General features: G+C 42.6%; 1 protein-coding gene across 1 annotated transcript; it reads right to left on the bottom strand.

The window, feature by feature from the left end:
* Positions 1-1,601: 1,601 nt before the first annotated feature.
* On the bottom strand, positions 1,602-12,165 carry FGF3 (fibroblast growth factor 3; the record flags this gene model as incomplete). The annotated part of the gene is made up of 3 exons (XM_015424409.1): positions 1,602-1,934; positions 6,992-7,095; positions 12,003-12,165. Coding segments are annotated over 3 exons (600 nt in total), but the record flags the coding sequence as incomplete, so codon positions are not given.
* Positions 12,166-12,167: the final 2 nt, after the last annotated feature.

Genomic DNA, 12,167 nt, shown 5'->3' with positions numbered 1-12,167 from the left:
TGACATGGAGGCAGGCAATGGCAAGCCACCTCTTAACATTTCTTTCTTTGAAAACCCTACGAGGTAGCCATAAATCAGCTGTGACTTAATGGCACTTTCCACTACTACCACATCAGAAAATGTAGAAAAGTCTGCCACCAAAGACAACTTGGCTGTGAAAATTGTGGACATTATAACCTATTGAAGACAACTTGGCTGTGAAAATTGTGGACAAGACTGTCCATTTTTTAACAGCATCCCACATGGCACAACTGCTGGCTTCAAGTTGCAGTGTGGACTTGATTGGAATGGCTTGCCACCTGTATGAGCGACAGAGGCCAGACACTAAGAGGTCTACACTTACTTTCATTGAGATGCACTTTTAAGAAACATTTAGCTTCTTATACTTGTGATCAAGTGCCAGCAGCAGTGTCAACAAAGTACAAGAGTCCCAGTAAAATCATTGATACAAGTTCCCAGCTCATTTATATGTTACCCTTCCATGAGAGTGTGCATGCGGTCAAGAAACCACTGCTGAGAAGTCCCGGTATTCCAAAGAACTTTTGCATTGTTTAGATATACTTCATGCATCACATGAAGTCAGCTCTTGCCCAAGAAAATCAATGCCACTATAAAGCTCTTGGTCTTCTTGTTGTTCTAGATTACAGGGCATGTGATGAAATGGATCTATAATGCCATTGTTAAGCCTCCAGTAGTCAAAGTGTATGTTTGACCTCTTGCTGCATTCTGTCTCATATTAAAAAGTTTCTCTTTTAGAACACATAGGGCAAGTATCTCGAGTGCACTTTTTGATATCATGTGTGATCACGGTTGAATATAGTAAATACTCTCTTTCAGTTACATTTTTTTTATTACGTACTGACTTCAAAGCAGTGAAACAGCTACAGTGTTCAATAACCTGGCTTGTGCATTATCCCAAAGTCTTATTTCAAACAGGTTTTCTATGCTTCATCAAGCTTTGCAAGAATCAATGAAATAACAAAACTATATCTTTGAGTTTTGACCTAAGAATAAAATTTTAAATTTCTTTTTAAATAAACACCTAACAGCATCCATTTTTTCTGTATGGTTTAAACTGTTAATAAACTGAATGTGTCAAATTATAAACTCAAGGACCATAAATGATAACATACTTACTGCTCATTAAAATGAAAGTCAGAATAATTCATTATAAGTTTACAGAATCAGTTCTTGTATTACCCCAGCTGGTTGTAATTTAGAGGGTAAAAAGACTATGAATGTATGACCATTGGTGTCTGAATATTGGGAGGTGATATGTTAAAAATGTCACTGGTTGAAGAAGATGACGAAAATATTCAAAGAAAAATGTTTAAAATTATTGCATCAACCTCATTTAAATGTGAACATGCTTCAATTTATTAATTCATATGTTCTTAGCAATAGGTTATAATTCTAAAACATCTATTAGCATGTATGATTAGTTGGATACCCAATTTGTGTGTGAGTGTGTGTGTATGTAAACAGTATGTCATTAGTTTTTGAGTCTATATTGGTCACAAAGTTGTATTTCTTAGTAGCATGTTGAATACTGACTCTTGTCTTCTTTCTCCATCCTAGCTACCCCACCCAGAATGCATCCATTAGTGTCCTCTTCTTCTTCTCTGGTTCTTATTTGATGTCTTTAATAGACTCTCTCGGTACTTAGTGTTTGTATGGAATAGTCGGACCATATCATGGTCTTTGTTATCCAGTACCCTAGGCAAAAAGAGAGAAGATTTCTGTGTCCTGCGGGTTTTAAAACTCCTTCTGGGTCGGCCTTTCCCATTGATGGAGACATACCAGAGTCTCTCAGCACTGGCTTTGCGTTTACTGCTACCTCCATTGGGCACAGTCCGGTACAGGCGTGATGCATAAGTGTTGTAGCCCAGCTCATGGATCCTTTCCACAAACTCACACTCAGCATTGTATGTCTCCTGTAAAGTAATAACAGTAACCATCAGTCCAAAAGGAAAAATCAGCAGCTGGTTGAAAAGAAGCCAGCAGCACAAACCAACTGAAACATACAAAAGAAGGTACAAATTGGGCTCCACCATGCATTAAAAGCTCTGTCTAAATTCCTAATGTGCATGGAGACTGCCTAGAAAAGATGCAGCTCAAATGTGCAAACTCTCCACACAGTGAGTTTTCTTGTACTTAGAATTTTTTTTAGAGGGGACTAACACTGGGCCAAACTAGATGATACTGCATCCCGAAGTCCACCATGTTTTAGAGCTTGGTTTTTAACTATTCAAGATTCTGCAAGGGTCCAATTTTGCTGGGGGCTGTGGTGCAGGGGGACGAGAGACACCTGTCTCCTCGCCACCCCATGCCATTTACAAGAGCCAAAACAGTTGCCAAGCTCTAAAATGGTGCCACATCATCAAGGTGGATTTGGGGCTGCACTATCTTCTAGTTGTCCCATTGTTATGGGACATTGGTGTCCCTTCCATGCAGGCCAGCCACCTTGTACAAAACCTAATACCTTAAATCACCAAAGGCTGAAAGAGAATGGTAGAGAGCAAAGTCTACTCATGTCTGTTCTGTTACACTCACCATTTTAAAATCAGTGCTGTCATACATATGACCATGAAAGCTAGAAAATTTCTGGTGTGAACTAAGGAAGGCATAGGTTCTCAGCAGGCCCGTAGCTAACAACGTTTTGCTCAGGGGGCCTATGTTTTTCTCCTCCTCTTACCCGCCATGATGTGCCAGCAGCAGGAGGGAAAAGAGCAGAATGCCATCGATCTTTTGCCTCTTGAGTCCTTGAGGAGGGGGAGGGGCCGGGAAGAGGAGGGGGAGCAGAGGATCGGGGGAGGGGCCCGCAAAACCCATGGGAGGGCCGGGCCTCGAGGGCCCCACGCAGGCTACGGGCCTGGTTCTCAGCATTGTAAATCTTATGACAGGAACAAATTGTGCCTTTAAAGGGATAGCTTTGAAAATGTCAAACATCAGCCACATTTGGTAAATATCATAACAATAGAGCAGAATCTGTGTTAAAAAGCAATTCTAAGCATGTCTTCTTAAAATCCTACTCAAGTCTACTTAATGGGGCGTACTTTCAGGAAACTGTTTTTAGGATTGAACTGTAGGTCTGCTGCAGAAAAATAAACAGTAATCTTGCAGATGCAAGGTTTTCTTTTTTTAATTCTAGTAAAACCTAAAGGAAGATTTAACAAAAAACATTCAGCCATACACTGCCAGTAGTTGATATACCTCTTCACTGACTTCATGATGGCATGTTGTGATAGCATAGCTAGATATTGGGCATAGGTCAGAGATTAGACATACTTCAATCCCATTAAAATCATTACCTATAGAGATACACAGTTAAATGCTTCATGTCAACCGACTTCACTGGAATATAGGTTCAACTGACTAGTTCTGGAGGGTGCCCAATTAATTCTTCCACAGATGTGTTCTGTTACCTGTCTTGCAATCCTCCACATATTTTGCTCCTCCTACTTGCAGCTTGGACTTCCTGACAACTGGAAACATGACTGCCACTATTCTGGCATGTGAAAACAGGTCGTCGGCATGTGTGGTGTGGATGCAGCACAGTGTCCAGAAACGTTTAATTGAAGTATGAAGAAACAGTGCCAGTAATACACAGAGAAATTATGTTTGATATATTGACAGGAGCAAGAATAGTTTTCAGTGGATGATGGAAGATTTAATTATTACCCAGTAAACAAGAATGGCTGTTAAAAGTGTGGGACACAATGAAGAGGATAAAGCTGACTGTGTCACTAAGTGTTAAGAGTATTTGATACAGGGAAATAAGTTGGATAACCTTAGTATGTTAGTTGGAATCAGAACTGATGCAATACAGTCGAGGCAGCAAGCAATGGATTGTCTGAAGGTTTTTTAAAATTGTTTTCAGCTACAAATTTACTGGAACATGTTTTAACACACATTGTGTTTTAAAAGCTTTTTAAAACAGAAGGTTATAGGAAATTCTCGGTTAGCCCAGCAGAGGGCTGCACAAGGGCTGGGCCCCAACGGAGCCCTTATTTCTGCCTTAATTAGCCTATTGGTAAGTCCAAGATGGCAAACCTCAGAGTTGTAAAGGATAAAGTTGCACAGCATAGCCTCCGTGGAGAAATTTATACTGAGGCGCTTGCATGCAAACAAGTTGCAGTAAAATACATATCCACAGCCTCATCCTACGGTGGCCCTTAAGATCTCAGTTAAACAAAGAGGAATGAGTGGAGTGCTGGGAATGTAAGGAAACTTATTTCTCTTCAGTGAGGATTCTGGCAGGAGAATTTGTTTGGGCTTTGCAGATTATATTGGACACTGAACTGTAATTTTAACTTTGCTGATTGTTGTGAATTACCTTGGTTGTTACTTTTTCCTATTAAAAGCAATTCAGCATAGGGATATAAAAATAAGACGGAAATATTCCTCCCTGATCTGCAGTAGTAGAACTAGAGTAATTATACCAAAGTAGCAATCCTTACTCTTTGAAAAAGCCAACAGATAATAAATCAGACATTTGCAGAGGTAGCAATGATGATTAATTGCTCCAATACTCAGATATCATGGCTAATTCTCTTTCCACTGCCAGTTCAGGCCTGCATAGGTATCATGTGCTACAGTCATTTTTAGCTGTACCACTTCAGATTGCAGGTTGAGTTGTATCACAGATCTGAATGTTTCCTTCCAATGGAAAACTAGCATGACAAGAGCAAGAGGTTTTGCTTTGTATCTCCTCTGCTGCGCTAGGTTTCCATGAACAAGGAGCAAGGAGGTATCCTCTAATATAAACCCTTCTCTTCAGTTTAAAGCCAAGAGAATGGACTAGAGCAGGTACTATTTCTGCATTGCCTTATAGCTATGAGGTGGTATAAAATATTCTTTTTCCAAATAAAATTGTATCAGGGTTCAGTAAGGAAAGTCAAGGGGAACTGTTTTGAGAGAATTTTAAAATTCAAGATCTGTTACCCTCTTCCGTAATGTAATAAAGGCATATTGGCAAGGGTATGATGCACAGGAACCTCTTCCTTCATTTCCTGTTTCCCAGCAACAAGTCAGAATGATTGGAGAAAGTCCCTAAAAAAGAAGAGGGACCTGGAATGGAGGAGGGGCCTTGCTGGCATTGCGTCATGGGCTACCTGCAGCCTGGCAATTGCTTTATCCCTGTCTACTTTGCAGACGGGTGCTGGACAAGCTTGGCCTTAGTTCTAAAGGAAACCCAATCCCCCCCAAACCCCACATTGTTAAACCCAATATGTAGGTTTGTATTACTTAGTGTGTCAGTCATGTGTCTGCAATAAAGTTACAATATGCTATGAAACATAATTTCAGACAACACTGATATCAACAAATGTAGGCCATTATAAAACATTATAAACATTTGACTAGAAATTATACCTAGAAAGATAAAACACATTATTGTATCCATACTCGTTATTTCTGTGTACCAGAGTGGTCAACAACAATCCTAACATGCAAGAGAAATACAGATATCCCCAGGTGGCATATTCATCCATCCCTGTATAGGCAGAGAACGGTCCCAAACTGTGTAAGCCCGATCTGTCAGCCAACATCTGGAGGACATGTGCAGGAAAGGGCGGGTGGTCTTGTAAAGAAGCGGAGTTGACTGTCAATAGCTCCAGCATTTTAATAAGGATTCTCAATGACTTAATATTCTTTTAGTTAATCACTTTCAAATTACCCCAAATAATTTAATATATTTCAATTAATTGGCATATTACTAACACTTCAATATTTGAGCTAGTGAAGAACAGAGATACCTTCCCATTTAATCTATGACCGCTTTTACTTCTTATGTGGAAAGGTAATCTAAAACATTGTCTTTTTAATTCCTTCTCATGATAACACATCAGAAGAAATATAGCCTCGTAATAGAAAGAAAGTGCCTTGTCATCTAAAACATCGCCTTCAGCAGTGTTTTGTCTAACATCAGCTAGAGTGCTAGAATGCAGAGGGATGGGATATTCTAAGTCACAGAACATCTCACAGCCCATCTTAACCCATGCCTCATCAAGGACCGCACTGAAACACTTGAAGAAAGGGTGAGATCAAAATGGCAAAGATGCATGAATGGATGAAAGCAGTCATCCATGTGTTGACTCAGGGGATTTCCTGGGTGGCAGATGCAGGGGGCATTCTCTTCCACCTGCTGCAATAGAGAAAGGGTTTCTCTCACTTTCTCCCCAGTTTAGCCCTCTCTTCTCAAGCATTTTAATATGTTCCTTCAATGTTGGTTGTCAGTGCAATATCTGCTCAAGTGCTCAGTAATGTGCAGATGTGGTACATGAGATGGAGTCTCAAATCAAATGTACCATAAAGCCAGATCAAAGTGCAAGTGCAGAAGCATAATTGCAAAGAGTGGGAGAGAAGGCTCATTTAATTTACACATTCTTTCAGTCGATTAGCAGCTGCTACACCTCTAGCATTAGCTCCCAACTGAAATGACTTTACACATGCTGAGAGCCCATTCATTACCTTGTGCAAATGGGACTCCCATTGACATCCCTGGGAGACTTTTTTCCCCCCTTGTGAAAAGCTTTCTAATCATACTGTCAATAGTAGACTTCCTTAGCTCTTGACACTTACTCACCTGAACGAATTATCATCTCTAAATTGATATCTCTCCATGTTTAAATCTATATGCCAAAAAGATTTGACGGTATCATCTCCCTCCCTCTTTGATATGCAGTCTGGATTATTTGGTGTGGTGGATGGGCTACATGCATAAAAGGAAAACGTTCATACTTCCCACTTACGATTATGCTCCATCTATAGATCTGCAAGTCTTGGCTGCTTAATCCGCCCCCACGCACACCAAATTAAACCAAAGGGCATATTTTTGTTCTCTCTCCATGTTTGTGCATGGCCACCAGCATTTGGGCCCTCAGACTACAATGGAGTTTAAATCCCCATTGAAAATGATTGGCACTCAAGTGGAGGATGCTTCAAACTTCCTTGCCATAGTTAAAATGCTTCTGGCTTAAATGGTACTTACTGAAGCATAAAGTCGGCCTCTTTTGTTCATGGCCAGGTACCTGCCGGAGAAACAGCCTTTGATAGCAACAATTCCAACATCCACTGCAGTTATCTCTAGAATGCCTAGAACAGAAAAGTAAGGATTTATTTTTAGATAAGAAAGGAATCATGTACATCACTATCATCTTCTTCATTATGATTACATTTTCACATCTTGAGCCTACGCATTGGAAATAAGCTCTCTGGATTTCAGTTAGGCTGCTTCCATGTATCTGTAGCTCTGTGGCTTCAGTATTCCCCCAGAAGCTTGGATACACACACAGATTGCATATATCAAACAGTGCCAGCATTGATATGGTCAGGGGAGCATTATACAGGCACTGGATCCATGTGGAGCTTTGGATGCCAACCGATTTGTTAAGATGCCAATGTGCAAAATAATCATCTTCCCAATCAATTTATCGAGTGGACCATTTATATTCCCCTGTAATAAATAGGAAAATGGGGTCAACCATAGCTTGCTCAAGCTATCCATTGAGTTCAGAACTAAGCAAGAATTTCACACCCAGGTCTCCTGGGACTTGGTAGTTAGAGTCTCTGTTTTCAAGCTGTTGATATGAAGTTGTGTAAATGTAACACCGCGGAACTAGTATTTACTAAGCTCATGATCAAATTCTGATCCTCAGAGAAGACAACACAACAAAATAAGGATATGGGAGCTGTTTGAAGCAAACTCTTAACTGGTAAATCCCCAGCTGTTTGATTGAGATTGAACTGCTTGGAAAAAGAAAGATCTGACATTGAACTAGAGGCTCACCTAATCCTATATGTCTATAAAAAGTTTAAATCCCCTTTAATGCCTTTCTTAGGGGCACAAGAGTGCTTGACTTATTGAAACAAACCACAAAGCTGCCCATTTCAAGACAATGCTCTTGCTGAGGTCTCCAGAGGGCAAAATGGAGCAAGACGAGTGGCTGCATCTTAGAGCCATGTATGGAACCATGAAAGGAGGCATAGCCCTTGGGAGAGAACAATATGGCTGTCTGAGCCACATTGAAAGAGAGGAAATATTTCAGCCATCAAAGAAATGGTCTCCTTGCCCAGACTAGGGAAACAAGAAAGGCAAGGATGTTGGAAAGGCTGCTTCACACATTGCAGAGTAACAGACCTGGGTTTGCCATCAAATATGCTCTGCAAAGAGATCCATAGACAATCCCACCTTTCTGATTAGTATACCCATATGAAACATAAATCTTTAACTAACGTTTGAAATTTTATGTAGTGCTTTCCCACTGTATTTAAACACAAAGCAATCAGACTAAAAATCACAAAAAATTAAAATCACACTAGGATATATATTTTCAAACACTTGCTTGACGCATTCAGATTTTATCATTTTTAGGCCTGCTTAAATCTGCCTGAAAATTGTGGACATGACTAATGTCCAAGAAAAAGAAAACCCACCTAGGACTGTGCATATTTATGATATGAGCTTCAGAGTTTGACATAAGAACCTTTGCTTCTCATTATAACTTTATCAGGCTTTACTACAGATTTCGTTTCTCACTTACAAAGAAATATTTTGGCTTCCTTAAGTATAGAATTAGTTTCTCACAAAGAAATATTTTTGCTTAAACCTTTTATAGATCAAGATATACTCTTAGAAAAGCTGCTACCTTTTCATTCAGAGTAAACCTAAAGAATAGGATATGTATTGTGGAGTCACTTTGAAAGTGACATGGCTCATTCACACATGCATGTCTATCACTTAGGATGTCATTGCACAAGGACAGGACTTGACAGTTTTCTGCTGAATGTGTGAACTGCTGCCATTGAAATGTACTGTATTTTTTAAAGCATATGAAAGCTCTGTCTGTTGTGTTTGATCGGTGATAACTGTTCCCTGCCTGCCAAGTCATCACTAGCTTTTACACTTACATTTGTGAATTCACAAGAAGAGAAATTGCAACATGATGCTGAAGCTCTTCCTCTCTACTTTCTATGCTAGTCACAACAAATGATGTCCTGCCTGATTTAGGCTTACGTACAAATTCCATCACATAAGTCAAGGCAGGATACACAATGTTCCCGGAAGGTTCATCTAGGCAATGATGAAGCCTAGCCTTATTGAACTTGCCTCCAGACCACACTCAGGGCCTAAAGACAAAGTGGCTACAGGTATCGGTATTTTGGAGGAAAAGGTATCAGTATTTCAGTATCATTGCATGACTTTTCTCTTTCCTAAGGAAACTCAAATAGAAGAGAAGTTACAAGTTTCATTGAAAACATGATTGGCTAGAAGAATGCTTTAATTCACTATGTATCTATGCTGCTTAGTTCTGTCCCAGGGAATTAATTGCTTGTTCACCACTGGAAGATTGTTTCCTCCCACTGCATTTTTAGGAACCTTAGTTAAACCTTCATATGCTGGATATAAGAGCTGATACCTGTATGTAGTTTAGTTGGTATCTCATCACTTGTGACGCCGCAGAGCCAAAGCTAAGCTTTCTTACATCCTATTGGTTTCAGTGAGATAGGAAATTGCTTAACTTTTGCTTAGTCATGCCCTTGGAGACTTCTCAATTGATTATTTGCAATATGAACATCTTCCACTGTTGGGTGATCAAAATTATGGCTGACTGAAAGCCCTGTCTATGATGGATGCGTGCCATCCTTGGATAATCGCAATCATCAAGTGATGAATGTAAAGACTTGAACTCACCCCAACCTCTGTTCCCCTTTGTACTGGGGAATCATATTTCGCACTGTATTGTATATAGCCAGTCTTTCTCTGATATGCCACACTATTCTGCTTCTGACAGGCTCCGTTTCCTTCCCATGGTTTGTTGTTATTTTCTGAGTCCATTCAAAAAGAGACAAGAGTAATTTCCTCTTCTCTAAATACTCTCAAGTCTCCAAACAAGGTTAACAGAGGGAGAAGAGAGAGTAGAAAACCAAACAAACAGACTGAAGTGCTAAAATCACCCTGAAACGTTATTTACAAAGCCCCTGGATGGTTCCAGTGACAACAACCCCCCCCCCCCCAGGCACCCCCCCCCCCCCCATCCAGCATGGTATGAGGAGAGAGACCAGGCCAGTGAGTCCTGGGAAGTGGAAGCCCTGCTGCACCTTGGTCAGGAGGATGAACGGTCATTATGCCATCCTCCTCCTCCTTTGTAATGCCAGGAGAGCCGGGGATGCATCTCAGTGATGGTCCAAGAGCGGGGACGCATTCCTAGAGGACTGAGAGCACGCAGAGCAGTACTGAAGCCAAGTCCTTGAAAGGTTTTGAGTGGGGACAAAAGAGCCAAGCGCACCAAGGGGATGTCCTTTGGGTTCTGCCCTCCCCTTCTTTTCGAGAGAGGCAAACCTGAAAAGACCCTTTGCTTTGCATCCTTGGCAGCCTGCTCCTTTGTCCCCTTGGCATTCTATCAAAACCAGTGGGGGAATAAGCATTGGGGGGGATGGTCCTCGGGGAGTAATTTGAGAAACTAATTTCCAATAAGTCACTCATACCTACCTCCACTGAGCATCAGCTGGAGATGAAAAAGAACAAGATCAAGGACACCAATATCTGTGGGACAGGCTCCCCCCCCCCCCCCCCGCCCCGCCCGGCAGGCTTTCTGTCCCATCAGATCCTCTGTTTGAATGTTTCATGGGCAAAGGGAAAAGCAGACACTGAGGGGAGTCACCTGGGACTAATCCAAAGCAACTCTGCAGCATGATGCTGGGCAGGTTTACTCAGGAATAAGTTTCACTCTAGTGGAGGAGTCTTACTCCCAGGTTACTCCATAATGCTCGGGCAACACGGCCACGATTCTGACACTCCATGCTCTGCCTATGTTGCACTAAATTAACTCGGACAGGATTGAAAGCTGAGTAAATTAGAAGGATGCTGAGAATGAGTTTTAAGTGTAAGGCTGTTCAACAGAAATAACATTGCTTTTGCGGGCTACAATTTCCTAGGGACTCATCACCTCACCTTGAGGGGTCGGCAGAAACATGCCTGATCCTGAAACAGAGACGGCCCAGAGCCTGAACCGGCCTGCCCACTAAGCTGTCAGTTATCCTATCCCCTCTTTTAGCTGCCATTGTCCATTGGCCAGAAAAAGGCACTTTGCACATGGTCAAAGACGTTCTTCTTTAGCATTATTTTGCTCTTCTGTGGTCCAGCCCTTGCTCATACAAGAACCCCATTTCTCCCGAGCCCTTCACTAAGGGTTGTCAACCATCGTTTAAAATTATGTCGATTCTATGGCTGGTCTGGAGAACTACATTTTCTTTTGGGCAATGTGTTCAATAGGAATGGCAGCACTGGTCCCTCCATGTTTTGCTTAAAGGGCAGAACAATTTCCCTGTCCTATACTGAAAGGTCACTATGTTTGGAGACAGGACCTTCGCATGGCCAGAGCAGAGAGGTTTATTCATGCATTCATTCATTCCGTTCTCAGCACCCACCCACCCACTTGTGACTTCAGGTGTTCGAGGGCTAAACCCTGTTCTGGAACGACACCCTACAGAACCCCGTCTGAAATCTGGGATGGGGGGGGGGAGAGAAACCACAGTTTAGCAACAAAAAACCCCGGACAGACTTGCCAGGGCTAAGGCATTAGAGCATCTAGCGAGGAGGAGGGCCCCAACCCTACTGCGATGTCTCAAGGTGAGCGATGCAGGGAGAGAAGCCCCTCGGAGTGAAACTGACTGCCAGGCAGGCGGCCTTTGCCGGATCTCTCCCGCCCGGCGAATCGGCGGGTTTCTCAGGAGGGACTGTAAACCGCCTGGCGCTGCCTCCGACCGAAAGGCGCTACGTGCCCGGGGGAAGACATCCCATCCCCGCTCAGGGCAGCCCCGCGAGGAAAGGAGAAGGCCTCCTCCTCGGAGGAGCCTAGTCCCACTGAAGTCCACGGGACGGACTTTCCTGTCGAGGTGTGTGGTGGAGGGGGAGGAAGAGGGGGGGAGGAATAGGGAGATCTCGGGGTGTCCCCCCCCACCTCGGGCAGGGGCGACGGGGAAGCGCGGAGGCTACTCACTGAAGACGCTGTTCTTCTCCAAGGTGCCGTTGATGCGCCCGTTGGCGTGGATCTGGAGGTGATACTTGGTGGCGCAGTAGAGCTTCCTGCGCCGGGGCGCTCCGCCGAGATGCTCGTAAACCCCGCCGCGCCCGCCGGCATCTCTGCGCCAGCGCGGGTCACACG

The sequence above is a fragment of the Gekko japonicus genome, unplaced genomic scaffold (assembly GCF_001447785.1).
Source record: "Gekko japonicus isolate JY-2015 unplaced genomic scaffold, Gekko_japonicus_V1.1 scaffold26, whole genome shotgun sequence".
NCBI classification, from domain to species: Eukaryota; Metazoa; Chordata; class Lepidosauria; order Squamata; family Gekkonidae; genus Gekko; species Gekko japonicus.
Note: the sequence above shows the minus strand (reverse complement) of the source record. Positions and strands in the feature narration are given on the sequence as shown.